Source organism: Crocodylus porosus, unplaced genomic scaffold (assembly GCF_001723895.1).
Source record: "Crocodylus porosus isolate Cpor-Errol unplaced genomic scaffold, CroPor_comp1, whole genome shotgun sequence".
In the NCBI taxonomy this organism is placed as follows: domain Eukaryota; kingdom Metazoa; phylum Chordata; order Crocodylia; family Crocodylidae; genus Crocodylus; species Crocodylus porosus.
Window position 1 is genome coordinate 4,193,784 of NW_017728924.1, and position 23,091 is coordinate 4,216,874.

General features: G+C 45.6%; 1 protein-coding gene across 1 annotated transcript in view; it reads left to right on the plus strand.

Annotated features, from left to right (window-relative positions):
- The window catches only part of RNF128 (ring finger protein 128, E3 ubiquitin protein ligase), a 55,910-nt gene that overhangs the window by 21,404 nt on the left and 11,415 nt on the right, over positions 1–23,091 (plus strand). Inside the window, exon 2 of the mRNA XM_019540248.1 lies at positions 18,958–19,205. Within this exon, the coding sequence (XP_019395793.1) occupies positions 18,958–19,205 (248 nt within the window). The remainder of the gene's footprint in view (positions 1–18,957; positions 19,206–23,091) is intronic.

The following is a 23,091-nucleotide window of genomic DNA, read 5'->3' on the forward strand; positions in this document are numbered from 1 at the left end:
GCGCGACGGCCTCAACGCCTGCGACCCCGGCACCAACTTCAGCGCGGCGGCGCGGCCCTGGCTGGCCCTGGTGCAGCGCGGCGGCGGCTGCACCTTCGCTGACAAGATCCGGCTGGCGGCCGAGCGCGGCGCGCAGGGGGCCGTCGTCTTCAACTACGGCGGCACCGGCACCGAGCTGCTGCCCATGTCGCACGCGGGTGAGGCCCCTCCCGGCCGGGGGGCTGGGGAGCGAGCGAGCCGCCCGCCTGAGGGGGCACATTAAGTCGCTTCAGAACGGACTGTCACGTCTGTCAGCCGGTGGGGGACGCCTCATGGCGGCCTAGGCATGAGGGGTCCCCACCTGGGCGGGACAGGACGGGACGGGACGCAGGTGGGAAGGGGCTGGGCCCAAAAGGAGAAGGGCCGAGCTTGGCTTTGGGTGTGAAGCGAGAGCAGGAGCCGCAGGGGTCGCCTGCGAGTGGAGAAGTAACAAGCGGGGGGGGGGGGGCAGCTGCTGCCAAAGCTGCCGCTGAAAGGGGATGCTGGTGTCTGGGAGGGGACCCGATTGCACAGGGGAGGACGGGGGTGCAAGTGCCTGTGGGGGGACCTGATTACCTGCGGGGCGGGAACCAGGTGCGTGTGTGAGATGTGATTATACGGAGGGGATGGGTGGTGCTGGTGTTGGTGAGAAGTGGGGAGAGGGTCTCTGGACTGGGCAGCGAGCCACCTGAATGTGAGCTGGCGCAGGCTGGGCACGTTGCTGAGGATGAAAACCCTGTGGGCAGCTGTGAAATGGGCAGGGATGCCTCTCCTTTCAGCTGCTCTTTGGGGAAGAGAAGAGCTGCTGAAGCAGGAACTGGGACAGCTTTCTGGTGAGCACCACACAGAAGCTAAAAGTGAGAAAGGAGGCATGGGGTAGCAGAGTGACTCCCTTCTGCTTTTGCAGCACGTGCTTAAAAAGTTGTACCAGGGGAGCGATCGGCAGTGAACACCCCATGTTTCCTGCTGCTGAGTGGGAGGCAGTCGCTGCTGGTAGTTGGGGATGTATTGGACACCCACCGAGCTGGTACAGCCCCAAAGCCCACCTTGGGAGCACGCGCTGCCCTTCCTCAGCAGGGTGTTGGCCCTTGGCAGGTGGCAGCCCTTCTGGACTGTGTTCACCTCCTGCCTCGCTCTGGTCCCTTGTGAAGTGTCTTGATTTTGAAGTACAATAAGAGATGGGATGCTTTTAAGCTGACACTCCTGTGACTCTTCCCCGTACCTGCCTAAACTTGCTGTTCAAGGTGCTTCTGTTACTGAATTTTCCTTGATTAATGAGTAACAGTGTTAGGTACATGAACAGCTAGAGCAGCTTAAACCTGAGCAGGCTGGGTTGGGAGAGACTCTCATGGCTGCACTTGCCCGGTCACAAGGACGATTGTGTGTGTGGCAGGTGGGGGCTTTAGGTGACTATACCCTGACTTGGCTTGTCACTCAGCCAGGCCCTATGGGCAGAGGGGCTCTGAAGCCAGCCCCTCTCCTCTGCGTTTCTGAGGCATGATTTTTTTTTTCCCTGTCCAATGCAGTAATAAGCTCAGAAGTGGAAGCAGTGTTGGTCCTGCACTTGGCTTCCCTGCACTTGTTCCTGTGCCCCACAGTTTCAGCTTGAATGGACTGCATGCTGTCTGCAGTATGCGTGGAGCTGTAGAAGCTGTGTTCCTTCCACTTCCCATGAAAGCCTCCTACTCGTCTGTGGTGCGGACACACTCCCTACCTTGCAATCAGAGACTGAGCAGAGTTTGATAGTTGTTCGTCCATTCAAACCAATACATTAGTGCAAATAGTTTACAAGCAAGAGCCACCAAGGATCATGGTTTAAAAAAAAAAAAGGAAACGGTATTCTTCAGACTCCAATACTCTAAAATTGTAACAATAGTAATTTGGCAGTTAAGCCATGCAGCTGTCCTAGCAGGACACAGAGTTAGTGAGCTTGCCAGAAGCGTGCAGCACATCTGGGGAGCGGTGGTGATAGTTTGAAAGAAGTTTTGTCAGTTCTTCAGAAAACTGTTTCCCAAGCATAACTTGAGGCAAGCCCAAGCAAAGAGATCTGTGTAGCTTTTTTTTTCTGCCACACAGAAAAAATATTTATAAAATATTCCTATGGGCTTTTATTTATTTATTTATTTTGGAAGTGCCTGAGTTGTCACATGCCCCTTATCTAGCGTTACCCCAGGAGCTATAGGTGGAGTTGGATCTATTAAAGGCTCTGGAGCTGGAATTCACATCAGCATCTCTTGGACTTGGAGCATTAGTTGTTTGACAGATGCATGTGAAGTCTGCTTGGGGCTGATGTAGCAGTACTCTGCCTAAACGGGAAGTACTGAGCATGATAATAGCTATTTTTTAAACATAGTTGTTACAAATCCAGTTTTGTATGTTCTTGTGTGGTAACTGTTTTGGAGTGGGCCCTGGGAACTTGCCCACAGGGCTTTTCCTCATACAAATGTGCATCCTTTGCAACTGCCTAACTACCAGGGAACAGGGCTCTTGCAAAACTCCTGCTGATGGTTATCATGAGGATTTTTGCTGAAAGAGAAATGAAAACATATCAGGAGGCACTACTTCACAGCTAGGGTGGCTAGGATCTGGAACTAACCTCCAAGGAAAGTGGTGCTTACTTACCCTGGGTGTCTTCAAAAGGAGGCTAGACAGCCACCTAGTAGGGTCATTTGACCCCAGTACTCATTCCTGCACATGGCAGGGGGTTGGACTTGATGATCTGCTCAGATCCCTTCCGACCCTACAACTATGAAACATAGTTACTGCCTGGAGGAGCCACCTTCGCTGAGTGCTCCCAAACGGCATGGTTAAACCCCTCTGCTGGAAAGCAGTGAGAGGAAGTGAGTGGTTGCTCGGGTTAAACTGCTCCCTCAGCATCGGGTTCACAGCTCTTGACATGGAGGCTGCTTCCTTCATTTCAGTCCTAAGACCGATGGTGGCCTCTGAGCAATACGTACACACCACAGTGTTGTCTTGAATGCAGATATCTGGCTTTTTGATGTTCACTTGCCAAGTGGATGGCTTGTGGTCTCCCACCCATTCATGCTAACATAGGATGAGAAGTTTTCAGGCAATCTCTCTCTCTTGACAAGCAGTCCAAAGACTGGTGTTTCTTACATTGATTTAGCAGGGCTGAATGCTTCCAGGGGATAACTTGATCAGAGGAGTGAAGATGAATATGGATCATCACGCGACACAAATGGTTAGTGTTGGCAGCTACTTAAGGAGTCCTACCACAGGTTAAGAGAAGATGAGAAAAAGCATTTGATTTGACTTCATGGGCTCTGTCCTGCAAGTGACATCCCCAGTGGTGTCCTTAACCTCTGACCAGACAAAATAGACCTTGTTCTCTGCAGAGTCAAGTCTTCTTCAGATAGACAAATGCCAGGTGAGAGTCTGGCTCTGTCTGGGATGACACCTGCCCCAGGGCTTGTAGTTCCTTTCCAACAGCTGCTCAGATCTAGATACCATCCTTCATCACTGCTGACTCTAGGTAGGCTTGCTCCCATCAAGGGATAGGTCCATCACCTTAGCCAGGTCCCTAGAAACATGCTTTTTTCTTAAACTTCCTCATGGGTGACCTGACCAGGGCAGTTGATCTTCCACAGTGTGTTGTTTGATGGAAACTGCATTCCACACCTCGAGGATGTGAATTTTGTTTTTTCTGCTTTAGGATTCATGCCCCAGGTATTCAAGATATGATGAACATTCAGCATGATGCATTACCTGTCCTGGGGACTTCCAGGCTCATGTGTCATATGTAGACAAAAACCAGAGCAGGAATCTCTAAATCAGATGTTTCCACTCTCTTTGGCTCCAGTTCTTTCTTGTAAGAGGCACCATATATCAATTACAGAGGCATGACTCCACACGTCATGCCATGACATGCTTTGATTGCAGTTGATTCATTATGTTGCTGCTGCTTTTCCTCCTCCTCTGCCTTTTCTCCTGTTCTTGTGTCAGTCTTTGCATTGTTTCTCTCTGCCTTTAATGCTTTCCCCTGTTAACTTTTACCCTACTGTGCATCCTCTGCGTCTTTACCTAGGTTCTCTTCTGTTCTTCCCCCTGCTGTTCTTGGGCACTTGGTCTGGATCCCAGCAGAAGTTAGGAATGCAAAGGAAGTATTACATGAATAGGGGTCTACTTAATTTGTAGTTTTCGTGGAAACTGTGAAAAAGAACATTGTCAGTGATCACCAGGAAATAGTGCATTGGCTGCAATTTCCCAGTAAATCAAACTTAAAAAAAAAAAAAAGTGTGTCATTCATATAATAAGACTGTCTCAATGCTTACCACAGTACAAAGACAAGGTGAAAATCACTGCAGCCATAGAGCATGTGACATTTGCTGTCTGCTAGTGACTAGACAAAGTGAAGGTGCAAGTCAGTGAAGTGAAAATGCTTCTGTTAAGGTTACCGTTAATTGGTATTTTTAAGAGTTTTGTAGAATGCTACATGCAATAATAAATTGTTTGATGTACATTGCAATTCATATTGTGTATACACTTATAATTACAATATATTTTAAATTTAGACTTGAATTTAATATTAAGATTTACAATGGTATGCTATAACTTACTTTCTGCCAAATTTGCTATTAAATTATATGGCATGTGCCTCTCCACCAATCAGCAGTGAAGGGCAGGGCTGTTGGGAAATGCCTGCAAAATCCATTCTTCATGCCATGACCAAACCACAAAAATTACTTTGTCTCGCTGCAAGTTTAGACCCCTGTACATGGAGTGTCTGGCTGGAATTTAACAAGGCAGTTGCTGAATCTGCCTACAGGAGACTGCAGTGCATGTGGATATAAGGGGCAGGAGGAAAGTTAAGGTGAAACAGACCACTTGCTTGATGTTTGGCTCCAAGCATGGCAGTAAGAGCCTGGAGCAGGAGTAGATAACCTCTGGCACAGAGCGTGGCAGCTGAAGGGATTTTGCTTGTCATGTGAACTTTGGGGCAAGCAATGGGGAAAGGACTGGGGCTACCAAAACGAGGATTGGGCCCCCTGTGGCTGTCCTGCCATCTGCCCTGGAACACCAACATGTTACAGTCAGTTGTGGACATTTTTGGCACTCTTCCCAAAAATGTTGCCAGCCCTTGAGATAGAGACTGAAATAGGAAATGAAAACAGTTGCATGTTTGGGTCTTATCTCCGAGGCCCTGTGCATCCTAGCATTTCCCACAAGTAATGGCACCACACCAGCGATATCAGTGGTTGGGAGAATGGAAGTGCTAACATCTTGCCTCCTGTCATTTGATTGGATCTGGATTAGCTAACAAAAGGAGCATCAGTGGCCAGCAGAACATTTCCATGCTAGTATTCCTGCTGGCCCCTGGTAACAATAGTGGGAAAAACCTTAAGAACAAATCTAGTGTGATATAGCCCAAGGATGTTCTCTTGCAAGGACTGTCCTGGACTCTCAGTTAAATAGATGGGAAGTTCATCTGCTTGGGATCAAGAGCAACATAAAGCAGTAGTGCGTCTGCACTACAGTTTTAGCCTCTGTGTGTATAGTTGCAATGATGTTGTCAACACTACTGCTAGCATTGGGTATCTTTTGTACTGTGGAATTAAATCAGGGTTGGATGATAAACTGCTGAACAGTCTAGGGTACCGGCTGCATGACCACTTCAGTCATTTGGCCCTCACGCAATGGCATCATTTCTGGAGATGTGCACAATCAGTCTCCTCATTTAAATATGGCCTTCTCTACTGGAATTCCCCCTTGCCTATAAAAGTAAATCCTGTTGCTGAGCAATCAGTCTTCAGAACTAGTCTGGTTTGCCCAGCAAAGTTCCTCATAGCTGGTTCCTATGTGTGTATTAACTCTTGTTTTTGTGCTAACACCTCATCAATTCAGTTTTACTACTTGTAACTTTGGTGCAAGTTGTGGGGCTTGCTTCCGCTCCCCAGAAACTAACTCCCCTCCATGCCCTCTTCTTTCAGAGGGAGGGGAGTACTACACATCAAGTGCTGTCCAATAATCTGGTGACTTGCACTATGGCTATGCTTACTTCCAACTTGCTCCTGCGTGCTGATCTCCATGCTTATTCTTCCAGTGAAGAGAATCCCTTGGTGTAGATGGGAGATGACTAATAAAGGTCCTACTTTTGCTAAGCCTCAGTAATGGTGAACTAAATCCATCAAGTTTGCTAGCCTAGACTTTCTTCTCACTTCAGTTGTGCCATCCTCTTGGCTAGTGCCAAATTGACTTCAAAGGCTAATTTGACGCACAGTTTTAGCTCCTCATTAGCTACAGTAGAAATGAGGGATTGCAGAAGTACAGCTCAACAGTCTGAAACAATCGGTAGTGTGTTGACTTGAGTCTGCTTGTCTGGATGCATAGATCAGTGACTAAAGTACTTCAACCTGCCTTCACTAGTGTGAAGTAGTGGTTTCATGCAATGTGACCTGGCTTCTGGGAAGCCAGTGCTGTACAGCAGTTATGTTGAGGGAACAACTCGGCTTGAGTAGGAGAATAAAGATGCAAATAGATTTGATTTGAAGTGTAACTGCTTTTGCTATAGCTGCAGGAACTTGTTAACTGTTCTTCTGTCCAAGGGGTTATAGGTGTGAGCTTTAGTCTACCAGGCAAAGCGTGGAAGCCTTGCTGAATGGACTTTCAGCAATTTTAACATGCAATGTAAATCTTTGGTTCTCCCTTTTGTCCCCTATTATGGAATTCTTTGGGGCAACACAGCTTTCCGACTCCTGATACAAGTCATCTAGTCGCACAATAAATTGCTTCAGCTTTGTCCCATTAGTAGTTATCAAGATCATTTTTCAGAAATAGCATTTTTAGTTAGAGGCTCAAAGATTCCTGTACTCCTACGGAACTTATTTTTTAAGTCCTCTTGCTTCTAGAAATTGGCTTTGTTTATCATGATCTTGATGAATGCAGAAAGCCAGATGAATTTGTCTTGCTTAGATCAGTCCCAGAAATCTTCAGTTACAGCAACTTTGTCAAAATAGGGAAGGGGGAGAAAACCCCTGCAATATAGAAATAACCAACTTGGATGTGATAATCCTGCTGAATGCTTGCCTGCTAGTATGTAAAATGTCAAGGATTTGGTGGAGTTGCAATCTTTATTTAGTTTTACAAGCTCAGAATCTTATCAACTAGTAAACTTTGGATTTTAATTATGTTAATTTGAAGATGGTACCTTTCTGTGACAGGCTGAGCATGGTTTCAAAGTACAGTTCTGTGGGTTGTACTCCTTTATAATCTACGCTGACCTTCAAAAGAAGATGTTGGATTGGAGGGAGATTAAATGCCCAGAGTGCAAAAGAACTTCATAAAATGACAGTTTTCAAGGTGGCTTTAGAAGTAAGATACAGCTAGGGTGTTAACCGGTCTTGCTGCTGGAGTACACCATTAACTGTGAGAATTCCTTAAGTGTTGCAAGCAACAGTTTGAAGGCCTGAGAAGCAGGATTCTTTGCAGGTCACTGGACCAAAGGGATAATCTCAATTTCCCTGTTGTCCCAGTGTTCAGGTTTATAACTCCTCCAGGCTTGCAAACGCACTGTGTTAGAAGGGGAGGTTCATCTTGCCTAATAATAGCAAACTCCCAAAGGGAGGAAGGCTTAGTGTCCCCCCCCACCCTCCAGATGTGCAAACGAAGCTAGGTCGAGATACTTTTTAGGGGGGTCTCTGTTTTATGGTGCTGTTCTTGCTTCCTTCAAAGTCATCTTGTTCTTTTTACAATTTTCCTACTTATCTGTTCTCTTATTTTAAATGGTTCTGGATCTTTACTGGGCAGGATGGCATATAGATCATGTAATAATGTTGTATATGCATAACACGTGAAGAAGGCACAGCCCCCTGACTTTTTCTAACAAACCAAGATTGAAGCGGAAGGGTCTCAGAGGTTTGAGCTGTGGAAAGGAAGATAAAACTAAAACCATAAAGGCTAATAGTTTTAAAAAGATCCATTGCCATAAACAGATGGACAAATATTGTCCTGCTCAGACTTGCTTCTAAAGCCTGGCTTTTTAGGACAAGCTAAAGTCCTATCTGGACATAAATGAAAACTAACAAAATGCACCTGAACTTATGGAAGGGACTGAAATAAATATGCCCTGGGTTTGGCCCTGTGTGAGCGGTGTCTGTACAAATAATGCTTTCCTCCTCTAATTAAAAAAAAATAATGCTTCTCCTCCTCCTGACATTGGTGCTATCTCTGTGGCTTGCCTTGTTTGCCTCCCTGTGGCTGGATAAAGTTTAGCCCTTGGTAGCCACTGATTGAGAGCCAACGTAACCGTGTCTGTCACATGAAGGTCATAACTATACCCTAAATAAAAAGTTACTTACGACAGTTTGCACAACTTTGGATTTATAACTGCTTGTGTCCACAGAGAGCTGTTTGATAAATATTGACTCCAGTGCCTGATTGGCAGCTGCTGAACCAGACATAGAGAACGCACCAGCGTTAATCAGCTACTGTTGCAGTTGTACCAGGTCTTGACTTTTCCTGCTGGTTTTGGTCAAGTTACCCCAAAATGTCTGTAGCTAGTTCAGTTGCTGCATATAATGGCGAGGCTCTTCCGGCCTTGAAACAGTTATGCCAGCCTCTTGCTCTAAGCTGTTGCCGTGACACATGATTTCATGACGTTTTTAATTAGTCTTTGCTGTAACTGCTAGTTTACCTTCAACCCTAATAGATGGATCAGACTTTCTGTCTCTGCTTTGGAACACAAGTGAACAAACAGGACTCATCTGAAGTCAGACATGGTGCTGCGTCACAGGGCTGCAGTAGGTAGAGAAACTTGGGAAGGCAGAGCAAATATGCCACTGCTTCATGATTCGCTGTGTGCCAGGAGGAGTGTAGTATTGAGGTCCAAAAAGAAATACTGCCCTGTGTGAAGGACAAGGTTTAAAAAAAAAAAAGGGACCTTGTAGATTGTTATAGAAGTTTTAGATTGCACCTTTGGAGACGCTCAAGAAACGGGTCATTGGTTGGGGTTCTCAGTAATGTTTGCGATGAAGGGATGCTCGTTGATGCAGTAATCGAAGCCTTGAGCCTGTTGCATTTCCTTGTCCAAAAGGACTATTAGTTGTGTTTTTGAAAATCCCATGTGAATGGGATAAGTCATGCTTTATAAAGCTGATGCTGCTGGCAGTTGCTGAATAAACTTGCTGAAGAGCTTGAGGAAGCAAGTACTGATACTACTGAAGAACAGATTCCACAAACTTCTGAAGTTCTCTGGAAGGTTTTTAGATCACAGTTCTCTGCACATGAAAGGCAGTCCTCTGAACTCGCAAACTTTGCTGAACAAAAAGGAATGGGCTGCCTCTTTCCTCCCTAGTGGTGAAATCTTATTATTAGGAATCCTGGCTTTCTCTGTTTAAAAGTCCAAACAGAACTGTCTGTTTAAAAAAAAAAACAACAACAAAAAACAACAAACCCCCCCAAATTCTCTGATTTTTAAAACACCCCAAATGCACGTTTGTCTGTGATTAAAATGAAACACTAGGCCTGTGTGAAGCTTCGGCAGCCAAATCTCCAAATCCAAACCCAATCAGGAGACCAATTTTAAAAAGGTCTGAATCAATTTGAGATGCAGGCAGTCCCTTCTCACTGCCTTGGGGAGCTGGACCCAGATTCTGTGCTGGTAAGTGGGGGGAGGGGACCATGGCGTGACCCCTGCCTGCTCTCCCACCCCGACCCCCATGGCTGCCCCGCCAGCCCCAGCTCCTGGTTCTTTAAAAAAACACAAAAAAGTCCGGCACTCACCAGCTGCTGCAGCGGCCTCAGGGCTTCTGGGGGCTTGTGAGGGAGCCCCCCATGCAGTGCCCCCAGCGGGGCATGGGGCTGCATCGGGGCCAGACCAACTCCAAGCAGGAGTCGCCTCTGGCCCAGAGGACAGGACCTGGCATGAGTGGGAGTGCTGTACCACTATGGCTGCCCAGCAGCAGCAGGGACACAACTCTGTAGTGCTGTATTGCCTCACCTTGGCAGCCATGGCCACAAAGGCAGCTCCTGTCCAGAGCTGGTCTGGTCCTGCTGCAGCCACACTCCTTGCTATGGGCACAGAAATCTCAGGGAGCATGTGCCCCGCTCCACCATGTTGCCTTGGCTTCCCTCCCCCTTTCCGCTCTTGCCTGTGCCGTCCTCCTATGTAACCTGTACCCCCACCAGCCCCATAGACTTACCTGGAAGCATCTGCTCTCCACCGCTGCTTGGCTGCCACATGAATATGTGCATGTGTATGCATGTGGCATCCCCTGCCTCTGATTGCCCTCCCCTGTTCCCTCCAGCCCCAAGCAGAACTCTGCCAGCCTGCAAGGGGAAACCCACGATTTTCTGTGTCTTTCTCAGTTAAAGGAGAAAACCCATGTTTTTCTGCAGGGAACAGAAAACCCGGATCCCTGCTCATTAGACTGTTCTGACTCACAAAGTATGGGCTGTAGCGTGACACACGGGGCCAGGTCCTAATGTTTAAAGTGATGCACAACCACATCTTTTAGGAAGAAAGTGAGAGAGACTTCTGAGATCAGTTTTGTAATTAACAAGGAGTTGCTCAAAATGCAGTTTAATCCAAATGAAAATACCAGGATACAGTTGGACACTGCAGGAAGTAACAGATTGTGAATTTGGGTCCCATTGAATCACTGTTGTTTTTGGTTTTGGTTTTGGTTTTTTTAACTACCAAGTTAAGGCTTTCACAGTTGCTAGTGTGGAAATGTGCCGGGCCAATATTCAGCCTTTGTGTTTCTAGAGGCCCGGGCAGCCACGCAGAGCAATCTCTAGATAGACATGGTTGGCAACAACAGAAATTTAGGTGACATTTCAACAAAGTCAGGAGTGGCTTTGCAGCTTTGCTCTTGGCTCAGGCTGTAACTAGAGACCGCGCAGGGTGATGCGTTGGTACAATTTGTCAGCTGAATCGAGCAACAAAGTTTGTTGCAGCTTTTGCTAGATACCCCTTGTATGGGTTCATGCTGGCTGTCTTGATGCTGCAGCCTGGCCAGGCAAAGATGTGGGAGTCAGTAAGGGGCTAGAGGGCTCTGACGCACCAGGCTTGATGCAGAGTTGAGGTTCTCTGACCTGCTTTACTGAAGTGGTGATATAGGATCCCTTTGGGTTGCTGTAACTTCTGCATCTGGACACTGCAGACAAAATAAGCTGCTTGAAATTTTAAAATCTGACCTGAAATAGTGCATTGACTTCTCCATCTAGGGACTGATGCAGTCAGTGGGTAATAGCTATTAGATGGCTTCTGCCTTTAAAAGACATTCAAGCATTAGCGTGTGCTTAGATGGGATTTATGTCCATTTTAACTTGCAGGCCTTTCAAAAACAAAAGGCTTTACAATTTTTTTTCTTGCAAGTATTGTGAGCTAAGTGTTGTTGTCATGTGCTGCTTAATAGTAGTACTAAACTTTTGTGCCATTTCCAAAGCTAGCATGATGGGCTGAACAGGTTCAAGGTGCATATCAAAACTCCTTTATATATGAAGAGTCAAAACTCCTTCCGTAATGTGGTTGTATGTCGGAGGTCAGTTAAGCTTAGTCTCTCTGTATAAAGTACAGGAGTGTAACAAGATTAATTTTGCCATGTCAGTGCTATTGACCTCTTCTTTTGGGCTACACGATGAGTTCCTTTGTAATAAAATGTCTAAAACAGGCATTGCAGACTTGTTCTAGCCTGTCTGATGCAGCTTAGCTTTTAACCAGCTGCAATCCAGTATGCTTCCTTCACTATTTTCCAGCAAGAACAGGGTCCAGGACTGATGGTATGCCTTGTATTTTTAAAACCTGTATAACAACATAACACAATTTTAGTTCCTGTGCATGCTTGGACAGCCAGGTATGGCAATATGTTGGGGACACGCTAGTCAGAGGGCAGTTGATGCGGTGGTATGATATATGATGTCTCTTTCTTTGAAGCACAGCAAACGTTTGTTTGGCCTCTTAGGGCACGTCCACACGTGTGCGGATGTTTGCTTTCCCAGGAACAACTAGCAGCAATGCATCTTGCACTGCAGCTACTTGTCCCCAGGGAACACCTGTGCCATGTGTACGCTGGTGTGCAGCAAGTTGCTCTGTGTGGGGTAGGGGGAGGCTGGGGCCAGCGCTGATCTGGCCTCAGCAGCCTTACCTAACCGGCTCATGTAACTTCTGTCTCAGGCTTCTTTCCGGTTCAAATTAAATTGGAGTCCCTCAGCATCCCAGTATTTTGCAGCCCTGGGCTGGGCTGGGCTGTCTGCTCCAGAGAGCAGGGCTGGCCCTGCCCTTCTGCTCCCTAGCTGGAGCAGTGAGGGCTGATTCACTGGCCCTGCCAGGAGAACCTCAGCTCTAGTTTGGGGCCAGGGAGGGGAGATAAACTTCCCTTCCCCCAAGTATGGAGCTGCCCTTCCCTGCTAAACTTACTGCTAGCTGTGACTGTGGACTACAAATCCCAGAGGCACCTGTAAGCAGGAAGAGGAAGTGATGAGAAACCCTGCAGAGTCCTTCTGTTGTAATTGTGGACTGCCAATCACAGAGTCCTTGGGTGCAGCAGGAAGAGCGAACACACAGCCCATGCTGGCTGTGCCAGAGAGCTGTGTTCTAGTGCCCCCTGGCTTCTGGCTTGAGCCACTGCTGGCATGTGGCTGCATTTCCTGAATCAAAAGGAAATGTCTGTTCATTTGCTTAGTGGTTCAATCTTTGCAAGTTAGACTAATCTGCAAAGACTGAATCCATTCAGCCTCAGGCTTTTTGACTGTCTGTACTTAGCTAAATGGCTCAAACCAGTTTAAAATGAACCTGGATGGATGTAGTATCAGACTTAAATAATTTAGGTTAAATTTGGTTTCTTGACCTTCTGTCCCAGATCCCCTTCAGATTCAAGTTAACTCTCAGTCCCCTGGCATACCAGGATGCTTTGCACCTCCTCCAATTCATCACATGGTGGGGTGGGCTAGCCTTGACCCAAGCTGTCTGCTCTAGCTGGGTAGGGAGGCATGCTGTAGCATCCCCCAGCTTCTGCCCTGGGCCACTGTATTTCCAGAAACAAAAGTGAATGTCTGCTTGCTTGCTTATCAGTTCAATCTATGCACCTTAAACTAACTTGCAAAGATTGAATTGATTCAGCTCTGGGCTTTTTGACTGTCTGTACTTAGCCCAAATCTTGATGAAGTCCCATATCTGTGGGCCAGAACATAGGCTGTAGGGTTTTTAGCTTGATTAAACTCCTCCTTTTTCCACTACAGGGTTTCAAGCAGCTAGGTATTTCTAGTCTACTGGAAGACAAGGTTTTAGATGCTGTTACAGTGACTTTGTAAAAGATGCAGTATTGAGACTTGTCAGTTCCATTCCTGTCTTTCAAGTATTTGGAGGGAACTGAAAATGAAGAGTTGTTTTCACAGCAGTTGAAAATTATTAATAGGGGCGTGTTGTGTGCATGTGGGGTCTTTGTTGTTTGTTTGTTTGTTTGTTTTTAAAAGAGAGCTCAATCCAAAATACTGGCTTCAAAGTGTTAGAAACTACATCTTTCCCTTCCTCCTCCCTTTTTAGTGACTTGCATTTCTGACACTGCTTCCTGACACCTGTAGCTATGGGGGAGGCTGGATAGAAGATGATGATTCTGTTTCACAGAATATTTGGAGGCTTTGAAATTGGTTTCACATCAAACTGGAACACAACCCCAAAAATGTGTTGGGTTAAGCTTGGCAATACCACATTCATCTTGCTAGAGGCATCTGAGGCCTTGGTTACATGGGGAAAACTGCTATGTAGATCAAGCTGCTGACTCATTTAAACACTCGCTGATTGAGGGGTTTATTGGTTTCGATGACATCTGTCTGGGTGTTGCTTTTCGTAAGGCTGTCACTTAAACGCTGCCGGTTAATTATTTACAAAGCCTTCTAAAACTGAATGCTATGTAAGATTGTCAGTTCATTTCTTAGTGTTGTTCAGGAGTGTTTTGTATTGTGGACGCAAGTCTGCCAAATATTAAATGCCCTCTTAACTTCCTTCAAACTGTTAAATTTCTACTGTAAAGGAGATGAGGAATGTGCTTGGCACTGTCTGCTCTTCCGTGGTTAACTCTGGAGTTGTCTAGGTTTTAAGGAGTCTCCTAAAATAAATGCAGCTTAGTTATTGATTTACTTTCCTTAACAGCATCATTTAAGGAATAATAAAATATGTAATGCTGACCTTGAAATTTCAGTTAGCAGTTTGTGATGACTAAATAAGTGTAATGCTATTGTGAAGGCTGGGTGTTGAATAAGGGACACGCGTTGCACTTCAGACTTCCTTTTAAGAAACTTTTTGCTGAACTTGTGTCAGGTGGTAGGTACCAGCTGATGAATACAGGGTGTTTCCGTAAGTACATGAAGGGGGTTTGCCCATCTGAAAAAGGTTTTAAGTTCTGGAGAGTATTTGCCGCATGGCTATGTTCATTATATATATGAATGCAAGTTTATAGGGCCTTGTGAAAATAAATTAGTGACGATTAACTCTTTAAAATCATACCTGGAAAGGAACTGACCTAGAAATGCAGCAGTAAGACCTGGTTGTTAACTGTTTGCTGTCATGCGAGGCAGATGTTCTGACATGGGAGAAGCTTATTGGCTTTGAAGATGATGGGAATAGGCCTGGTTCCTACTACTAAGTTGGGTATGATGTGTAGCAGTGGATTCTACCTGTTGGAGCTGGCATGAGAGGTTACACAACAGAACCTAGGCACGCACACAGTACACTGCTATAGCAGCACACATAAGGGAAAAACAGGCATCACGACCGGCCAATGATTAAAAAAGCAAAACGGTGTGTTTTGATGTTGCTGTCCCTCTCGGACAAGACTACAGCGATCCGATATAACCTGCTTGCAAAGGACAAAACAAACCAGGTGTGACAGATGGCCCGACTGCCTTGCTATTCAATATCTCCGGGCCTCATTTGGGTTGGGGAAGGGCCTTGCAATTCAAATGTTCCAGTTTTGTGCGAATACCTAGTGACTTGGTTATTGTGAAGCTGTGGCACTCCCTTTCAGGATATGTGTGCTTAAGGCTGAGAACTTAAACAACCCAGTGGCTGTTACTTGTAGGCTTGACCTTCCCCATTTAAAGTCCTGGCAGGCTGCACTTTATGGCAGCAGTGCCTCTGTGATTGAGGAGGCACTGTTCCTCTTGTAGTGCTAGCAGCCCCATTCCTCGGGGTCATTCTGCCTTGTTGAGTAAATAGTGTCTTAATAGAGGATGAGAAGAGACTTGCTAGGCAGTTGGGTAATTGCCAGCTGCCTCCCTTCTGGCGTCTGATCCTTAATTCCTTTGCAGTCTAAACAAACCATGCCATCACTGAACTAGAGCCACAGGTCAGGTGCAGACATACCTCCCTTGGTAACCCCCCTTTGGTGTAAAGTAGGCTTATTTCCCCTATGGTGCACCATCCTGGTATGGTTAAGTATGTTTGCTTCCAAAAGCTGAATATTTGGAGGCAAAATTTTCATGCTCGACCCTATGCCTGAAGTTTGCTAGGCAAGGTTCTGTGGGTAGATGCTATCTCTTTTATTAGACCAACTGAATAGGTGGAAAAAAGGGCTTGGCAAGCTTTCAGGCACAGTCACCCTTCATCAGGCTCCCTATGCCTGAAGAAGGGTGACTGCACCCAAAAACTTGATAAGACCTTTTTTCCAACTACTTAGTTGGTCTAGTAATAAGATATCGCAACTACCCAAAGAACCTTGCCTGCCTATGTCCTTAGACCAACATGGCTACAACCAAAAACCCTGCAACATGGAAGATTATTAAATTTTGCTAGGATGTTTGAGCCTTGTCAAACAGGCTGGTGCCGGGATTGCTCACTCTTCGCATTTGCAGGTCACTCCCTGTAAAACTTCAGTTAAATACAAGCAGACTGCTTCTTTTGGAGAAATTTTTAACCAGTTTAGTTGGAGATGGGAATGGCTGGAGGATTGGTATATAGTGGAGACTGATAAGCAGATCTCACTTCTGCATCCTAGTGACCCGTTTGGTGCTACACTGGTGTACTGACACTTCCTGACTCTTTTTCCTTCTAATCATGAGTACACACATACTTGCCTGAAAAATACAAGCTTGTGTCCTATTGGCCAGCTCCCTGCAAGATTTTCCTCCTATGTGGTCAGCTTTCCATGTTTTGGGGCTTCCACAAAGTGGGGAAAAAAAGTCATGTCTAAACAATGGTGGTAGGTGGGGGCAGGCACAAGATCTGAGATGGTTCTTAAGTTGATGAAGTGCATTATATTGATGTATCCTCAAAAACTTGCTGTTTGTTCAGATCTTGTCAGTGAGTTTGGTATTGAGATTCATTGGGCATTACCAGTAGCACTGCTGAGAAGCACCCCCCCTGCCCCTGCAGTTGTTTCACATGTGCCAAAACCACCCCAAGGTTGAAAGAAAAATGGCAAGAGGGGCAATGGGCTGGGAGAGGAGAGGGTTCATTTCTTTGTTTCTGGTCTTGCCCCTGCTTCAGGTGAGCAGGAATCTTGGCCATGCTGTCGGGAGCACTGCAGAAGCAGCTTCAGCATGGTTATATGTCTTCTCATTATCACATTATTCAAGCACCTGCTTGTTTAACAAGGTGCCCTGGTAGCAACACTGCAATTATGGTTACATCCTACAATTGGGCGGTGTCCCTGCTTTTGGGAGATGCTTACCATACCAGGAGGGGGACTCATCTTTTAAACATTTGTGCCTGCCAACTTTCTGGGTTGTCTTAAATTGAATAGGGCACGTTTTGAAATTGGGCCATGGGTGAACTTTTTGCTTGGCAGGCCAAGCTTTCCCTGATGGATTACTCTGTAATGGCCTTTCACACCAGCTGGCAGAGGCGCATCCATCTCTGCTGCAGTGTGTGGCATTTTTAGGGAGAAGGAGTAACATGGCTCAGGCACTTGCCAGCCATCCCATTCCCAACCTGCAAAGACTAGGTTCTGGCTTGCCCAACCATCCACCCGAGTTGCATCTGGGTTCTTCCCCTTAATTACGACAGTCTGCAGCAAGTAGTTCAGTTGAACTTGCTTTTTTTTGAAAACCAGGTGCCATTTGCCCAATCTTTGGCTTCATAGTATAATCCAAGTAGTCTTACTCTCCTTACAGTGCCAGTTTCCCTGTGGCAGTGGTCTTCACCAGTGGCTCACCCCACCTGATGGTCTTCTGCAGTGGAGGCACAGCTGTTAGAATAGGCAGCTAGTGATGCATTGGGGTTGTGGGCTATTGTCTTGCCCACCCCCACCTCTGTTGCAGAAACCAGGAAATTGTGGACAAATTCTTTGCGAAGCAGTTGTTGCCACGTAGCATGCAACTCCAGTGCGTAAGAAACAAGTGATGCTACCTAAAATAAAAACCTTCTCTTCATCCACAGACACACTCATACTATCCTGGTGTGCTAGTCCCGCACATGAACTCTGTCTCACAGGGATGCTGAGCTTTCCATCACACCTTTATCTAATGACCCTCACAGTTTCTGTGGCTGTTGGGCAGAGGGTAGACGCAGCATTGTGTGGGGATGGTGGAGCTTGACAGCGTGTTGCAAAGCACAGGCAGCTAGATGTCCTTTTCCCATTAGCTGCGTCTAATTAATGAGTGGTGCACTGAGATGAAGGGGAGCAAAGATGAGGATTGCAAACAACCTTCTGCCTTAGTTTGTTATTACCGTAACCTGTTCTGTCACTTTCTGTCCATAATTTATGAAAATCATGATCCTCAGCTCTTGACTTGATATATATTTAACCTTTATATCTGTGCCTAACATGATTTTTGGCTCCATTAAAACTTGGTGGATAAACAAGGGCTCTTTGTCAACTGAAATCATAGGAGTGAAGTTAATTTATAACTCTTCTGTGTGCATAGTTTACTCCTCATCACAGAACTTGTTATCGGGGAAGAGGGAGTTTACCTGCAGAAGAGATTTACTGGACTTGCTGTGACTGGAAGCATTACCTGACCTGACTCGGTGGGCAACCAGTGCTTTGACAAATGGAAAGGGGCATCTTATTAAATTGCCAGTTCTGGTGTTCTTATTGAGTGAGGCTTGGTGGGATAAGCACTCTTGCAACTGAAGTAAAAATGTGTTTTGTTAGTAAAGAAAGGAAGGGAAAGAAAGCACTGCCCTGTCTGCTGCTTGCTTTCTCGTGGCTGGTGCTTAGCAGTCTGATTATATTGGGTCCTCTAGTACCATCACATCAGAAATATCCCCTGGCTGATGGGATTACCTGTGATAGTCTAAGAAGGAAGTTCAGCTTTGACTTTGAGATTCCAGGTGAGTCTACAGCCCTTGGAGTTCAGGTGCATGTTGAACTCACCCGGTGAGGCTGTCATTGAGGCAAACCCACAACAGCAATTATATCTCAGAGAACTGGGTACAGGAGCATGTTCCATGCTGGTCCTCCTGTTGACATCCAGAAGCAAAGCTGATCTTCGGTGTCATGGATTACTTTGAATAAAAGTTGTTCCACTGGCATGAAAGCAGAACAGAGACAAGCATTTAAATGAATTCTTTTGACATGCCATCTTCAGGCTAGAGCCCTTAAGCCAATAGAGAGAGACGGGTTTGAGTCTTTCAAATCTGTATGTAGAATTCACTTGGTTTATAAGTATTCCCTGTGGATGTAGTTCCAAAGTGAATCAAAAGGTAAACTTTCAAGTATTACATTTACTACTGCCTGGGAAATGTTCCCTGGAACGGGAGACTTATGCCATGACTGCATACTGGACCCGGCTCATTTACTCAGTTTTGCTCGTAACAAGAACATGTATTCCAGCTAAACAAAGGTGTGAAGATGAGATTTGAATGTATCGCTACACATCTGCTAGTTAAGCACGGGTATGAAAAGGCCAGCTGGAGAATCTCCCATTCGGCTCTTGTATATCAGAGCTGATGCACTTGATACCATCACTATCTCCACATGGTAGTTTTGTGATTGAAATGGAAAATTAATTCCCACACTTTTTTTTTTTTTTCCTTTGCAGGGGCAGGAGACATTGTTGCAATCATGATTGGGAATCTGAAAGGCACTGAAATTTTACGCCGGATTGAGAGTGGCCTACAAGTGTCTATGGTTATTGAAGTGGGGAAGAAACATGGACCCTGGATGAACCACTATTCCATCTTCTTTGTCTCGGTGTCATTTTTCATTGTCACAGCAGCGACAGTGGGCTACTTCATTTTCTATTCTGCTCGAAGACTCAGGCTGGCAAGAGCTCAGAACAGGAGACAAGTGAGTTTCTTCTGTCAGAGCTGATGCTTGCTTTTATCCTTGCTACATATATTTATTTGGGAACCGGTAGTGGAGTTAGTGATGCGATACAACTTTCTACTGTAATTTCACTAGGAATGGCAAACTTTGGGAAATACTTCAGTTCTAAGAGCTGGGAACTGCTGTTCTTCCCTTGGCTTTGATTTACTGTTAATCCCTTCAGTTGAGTAGTCTGACCTGGAAGACTTCTTTGGGCTGCCAGCATAGCTCCAAACAAGAGGGAAGTGTGTGATGGACCATTAAGCAAGGTGGAAAGGTTCCCAGGAGCCAGATCCAAGTTCTTCCCCTCTAGCTGAATTGCTGATGCACCTCTAAAAACTCTGAGGCTCACAATCCTACTAGCATCTTGTTAGTGGCTTGATATTGCAGGCTCCTGACAAACTGCCTGAATTCATGGCAAGGCTCAGATCCTCTTGTAGCCTGTGATCATGAACGTGCTACTAAAATACAGATCTGAGAGCATCAAAAGGCTTCTGATTCTGTCTAATGGATTGACTTTGCTGTGGGTACAGGATAAACTGCCACCTGTTTCATAGTTACTTGGGCACAGATCTCTCAGAGATCTGGGCACTTCCATCTTATTGCCTTGAATGGAAGATGAGTACCTGTCTTTTGAGGATTAGGGCCTTTAGTTAATAAGCCAGTTTTAGGATATTGATGAGCATCAGATTTTCTTGTTACTTAGCAGTTGAACTGAATTAATCATGGAAATGCAGTAGTAACTATTCTGGTTCTCTTTGTATTGCTAGAACTGTCTGATGTAGAAACTTGTGTGATCTGTTCAACTTGCAGCAGATACTGTTAGTAGCAAGTAACTACAACGGTATATTAGAAAGTGCTTACTTGCATATTATGAAGTATAAAATCAGTGTACTATAAACTGTACTTGAACCTCTAACTTGTAGGGAGATTCTAGTTACTAGTACCAAATAAAAAGCTACTGTCACAAGTGGAATGCATCTGGTGCACGCCAGTCGGTCAGAAATGTGGTGAACAGCAGAAAGTATGTTTTCTTCTTCAGGATTTTGTAGTTTTAAGGATTAGGCTCCTCCAGGACCCTCATGCTTTCTAAATTCCACACATTACTGCTTGGAAGAGGCCATAAGACACAGGACAAGCAAAGTTTTTACTTTTAAATGTGTTGCTTCCCCCCCCCCAAAAAAAATAAAATAAAATAAAAATGCGGAAATGATTGCAGTGGTGGTTGGTGTTTTGCTTTCTTTTTTTTTTGTTTTTCCTTCAAGCCATACTTAAACATTCTCCCTCTTCCTCCCCCTTCCCACCAAGGAGTTTCAAGGAGCTGAGCACATAACGGATCAGGCTCCAATGGCTTGTTTTATACTGCAGGTATGACGAATGCTATCCCCAGTGCTCTGGTGACCTAGCAAGAATGCTGATGTCTTGGAGCAGGTGATAAAGCTAAGCTGCTTTCAGTTGATGGTAGTATTGCCTGTCTCCCAGTCTTAGGGTAAGATGCAGCCTAGGGACATGTAAGTGTCTACAGAATGGCACTTAAGGTTCCCCTCATGCCTGGAAGTGGCTTTAGAGCTGGCGTGAGGCCTTTAAACACACAACACATTCTTTTCCAGAAAAACTATAACAATGTAAGAGTCACAAGAAGCACTGTGGTGATGTTTACGTATTAAACTGCCTTAAAGCCCAGGCAGGGAATTACTAATTAGTCAAGCTTCCATGTACCACTTTATTGAGTATGCAATTATCTGATCACCTGACACAATTAATACAAATTGCTGTGTCTCCAGTGTTGTTGCCCTCCAGCTGAGGAGCGTTGCCAAGGAAAGGTTTCAGAACTTCTCTAGGAGATTTAACTTCTGTCATTGCTTTTCTCCAGGGAAGTGGCCAATGAGTATAGTCAGGAGAGGGGACAAGAAATGGCTTAAATGCAAAGAGTTGTTTCCATAGGGTCCTTCATTGTGAAGGAACCTGGCTGGAGGGGTGACCTGCTTTTGTCTCCTGGGATGGGGTGCTCCCCCTTCTGTGTCTCTTGAGGTGGCCAGACCTAGCTCTTCCCCTCCCCCCATTCCCTATGGCCCTAGAGTTGTTCCAGGTAGATAGCTTTCTGACTCCTGAGCAAGGATGTGCCTGCTTCAGCTACCTGTGTAGGCCAATCTTCACATGAAGCCACTATCCATTCTGGGCAGCTATACTGATAGAAACAGGTGGCTGAGAAAGAAGGATTAGGCAGGGAGGCAGAGGGACTTTTTGACTAAGCAGCAGCCAAAGATAGGCTATTGTGAATTCCCTAATGGGCTTGGAGTAGAACTATTTTTTTTTTTCTTTACCAATACATTTGGTAGCAATAAGTGTCCTTTCTCTCCCCCAACCCCCAGTTGCCCTGACATAATCAAGGAGCATTGGGCCTTGCTTCCAGCGAAGTCAAATGAAAGACTGTCAAATTCAAACAGGTTCTTCATACAGCAACAAGGCGGCTATCTCTTGAACAAGAGCAACTAAAAGGAGGGTGTAGTAGCCAAAGCTAGTTCAGCCTGGTCTTTTTACTGTTATTTCCCAAGATCTTCATTTTTGTGAAGGAAGTTCTTGGTTGTGCAAACTGGAAGAAAATAACTGATCCTTCAGCTTTATTCTGCACTGCAAGGCCCATCCAGTCTCAGGCTTGCAAATGTTCATCTTGGACCTTGCAAGCTGTGTGTATTGTGCCCTTAAAGCAGGGGGGGAGGCAGGGAAGGAAATAAGACTCTAGTGTGTGCCTTTGGATGACTTGACTGTTTTCATGAATGCTAATAATATTCTTTCCCCTTCCCTAATTGACCTGGACAAAGAAGGAATAAATCTGTCTTTCTGTTAGGTTTTTCTTTTTTATGTCTAACTTCATCAGATCTTGAAAGCAAGAAGTAATTGTAAGAGTCCTTGATCAGCCGTGGCCAGATGATTGCTTGACATCTTACTACATGCTGCTGGGATTTGTTGGTACAACTGATCTGCTTCATTGGGCAAAATGCATGTCCCACTGTTTTTCAGGGTCAGGTCCGTATTGCTTCCAGGAGCAGCCAGGGCCCAATCCTGAGAGAGAACCCTGGGGTGTGTCTCTGCAATGGGGGAGCCCCAGGTTTTCCCATGAGCAAATGAGTGCCTGGGGGATCCTGGGATTACCTCTGCAAATGGAGAACTGGGCAGGTACTTCAGGGGCTCAATCTGCATGCCTCAGGAAAGAGAATCGCTGGGGTGCGTAGGGCTGGGTCCCTGAAGCCCTGGGAGCAACTACCCAGGGAGGCTGGAAAATGTAGGCAGCTCCAGGCTGCCTGTGCTCTCCAGCATTAAAGCAAACAGACATCTGCCACAACATGGGTGCAATGGATTTGTGCCACTGCTGGCAACCACAAGTTTTGGGCATTTGTAGTGTGACAAGGGGCATGGACTTACGTTTGCTTAGCCTTTGTGCTGGCATAAAAGTCTTTATGGTGGCACAAAGGTGACCTCTCTTTCCAGCCTGTACTCAGCTGAAAAGTTGACATCCTAGAAGGGATTTCTGAAAGTGCTATAAAATATACTGGAACTGCATTATCTAAATTTCCTGGCTAAGAATGATGACTTCTGATCAGAAACCTACAGGCATCTTTGTTTCATGTTTCCTCTTATGCTGTAGAGAAGCTAAGATTCAGGCTGAAAAAAATGGCCTGCTTTTTTTGTTAAGGGGACTCTAATTGAGCTGCTCATGATAAAGAGCTAAAACAGTGGGCAAAAGATTGGCTCTCTGCTGTGAAAAGTGGGTTTGAGGAAGTTGTTTCTCTACCATATGTTGGTAAAGCATCATGTTCTGACATCCTGTAAAATATGCCAAAGAAGCAGTTCAGAGCATTTCCCCGCC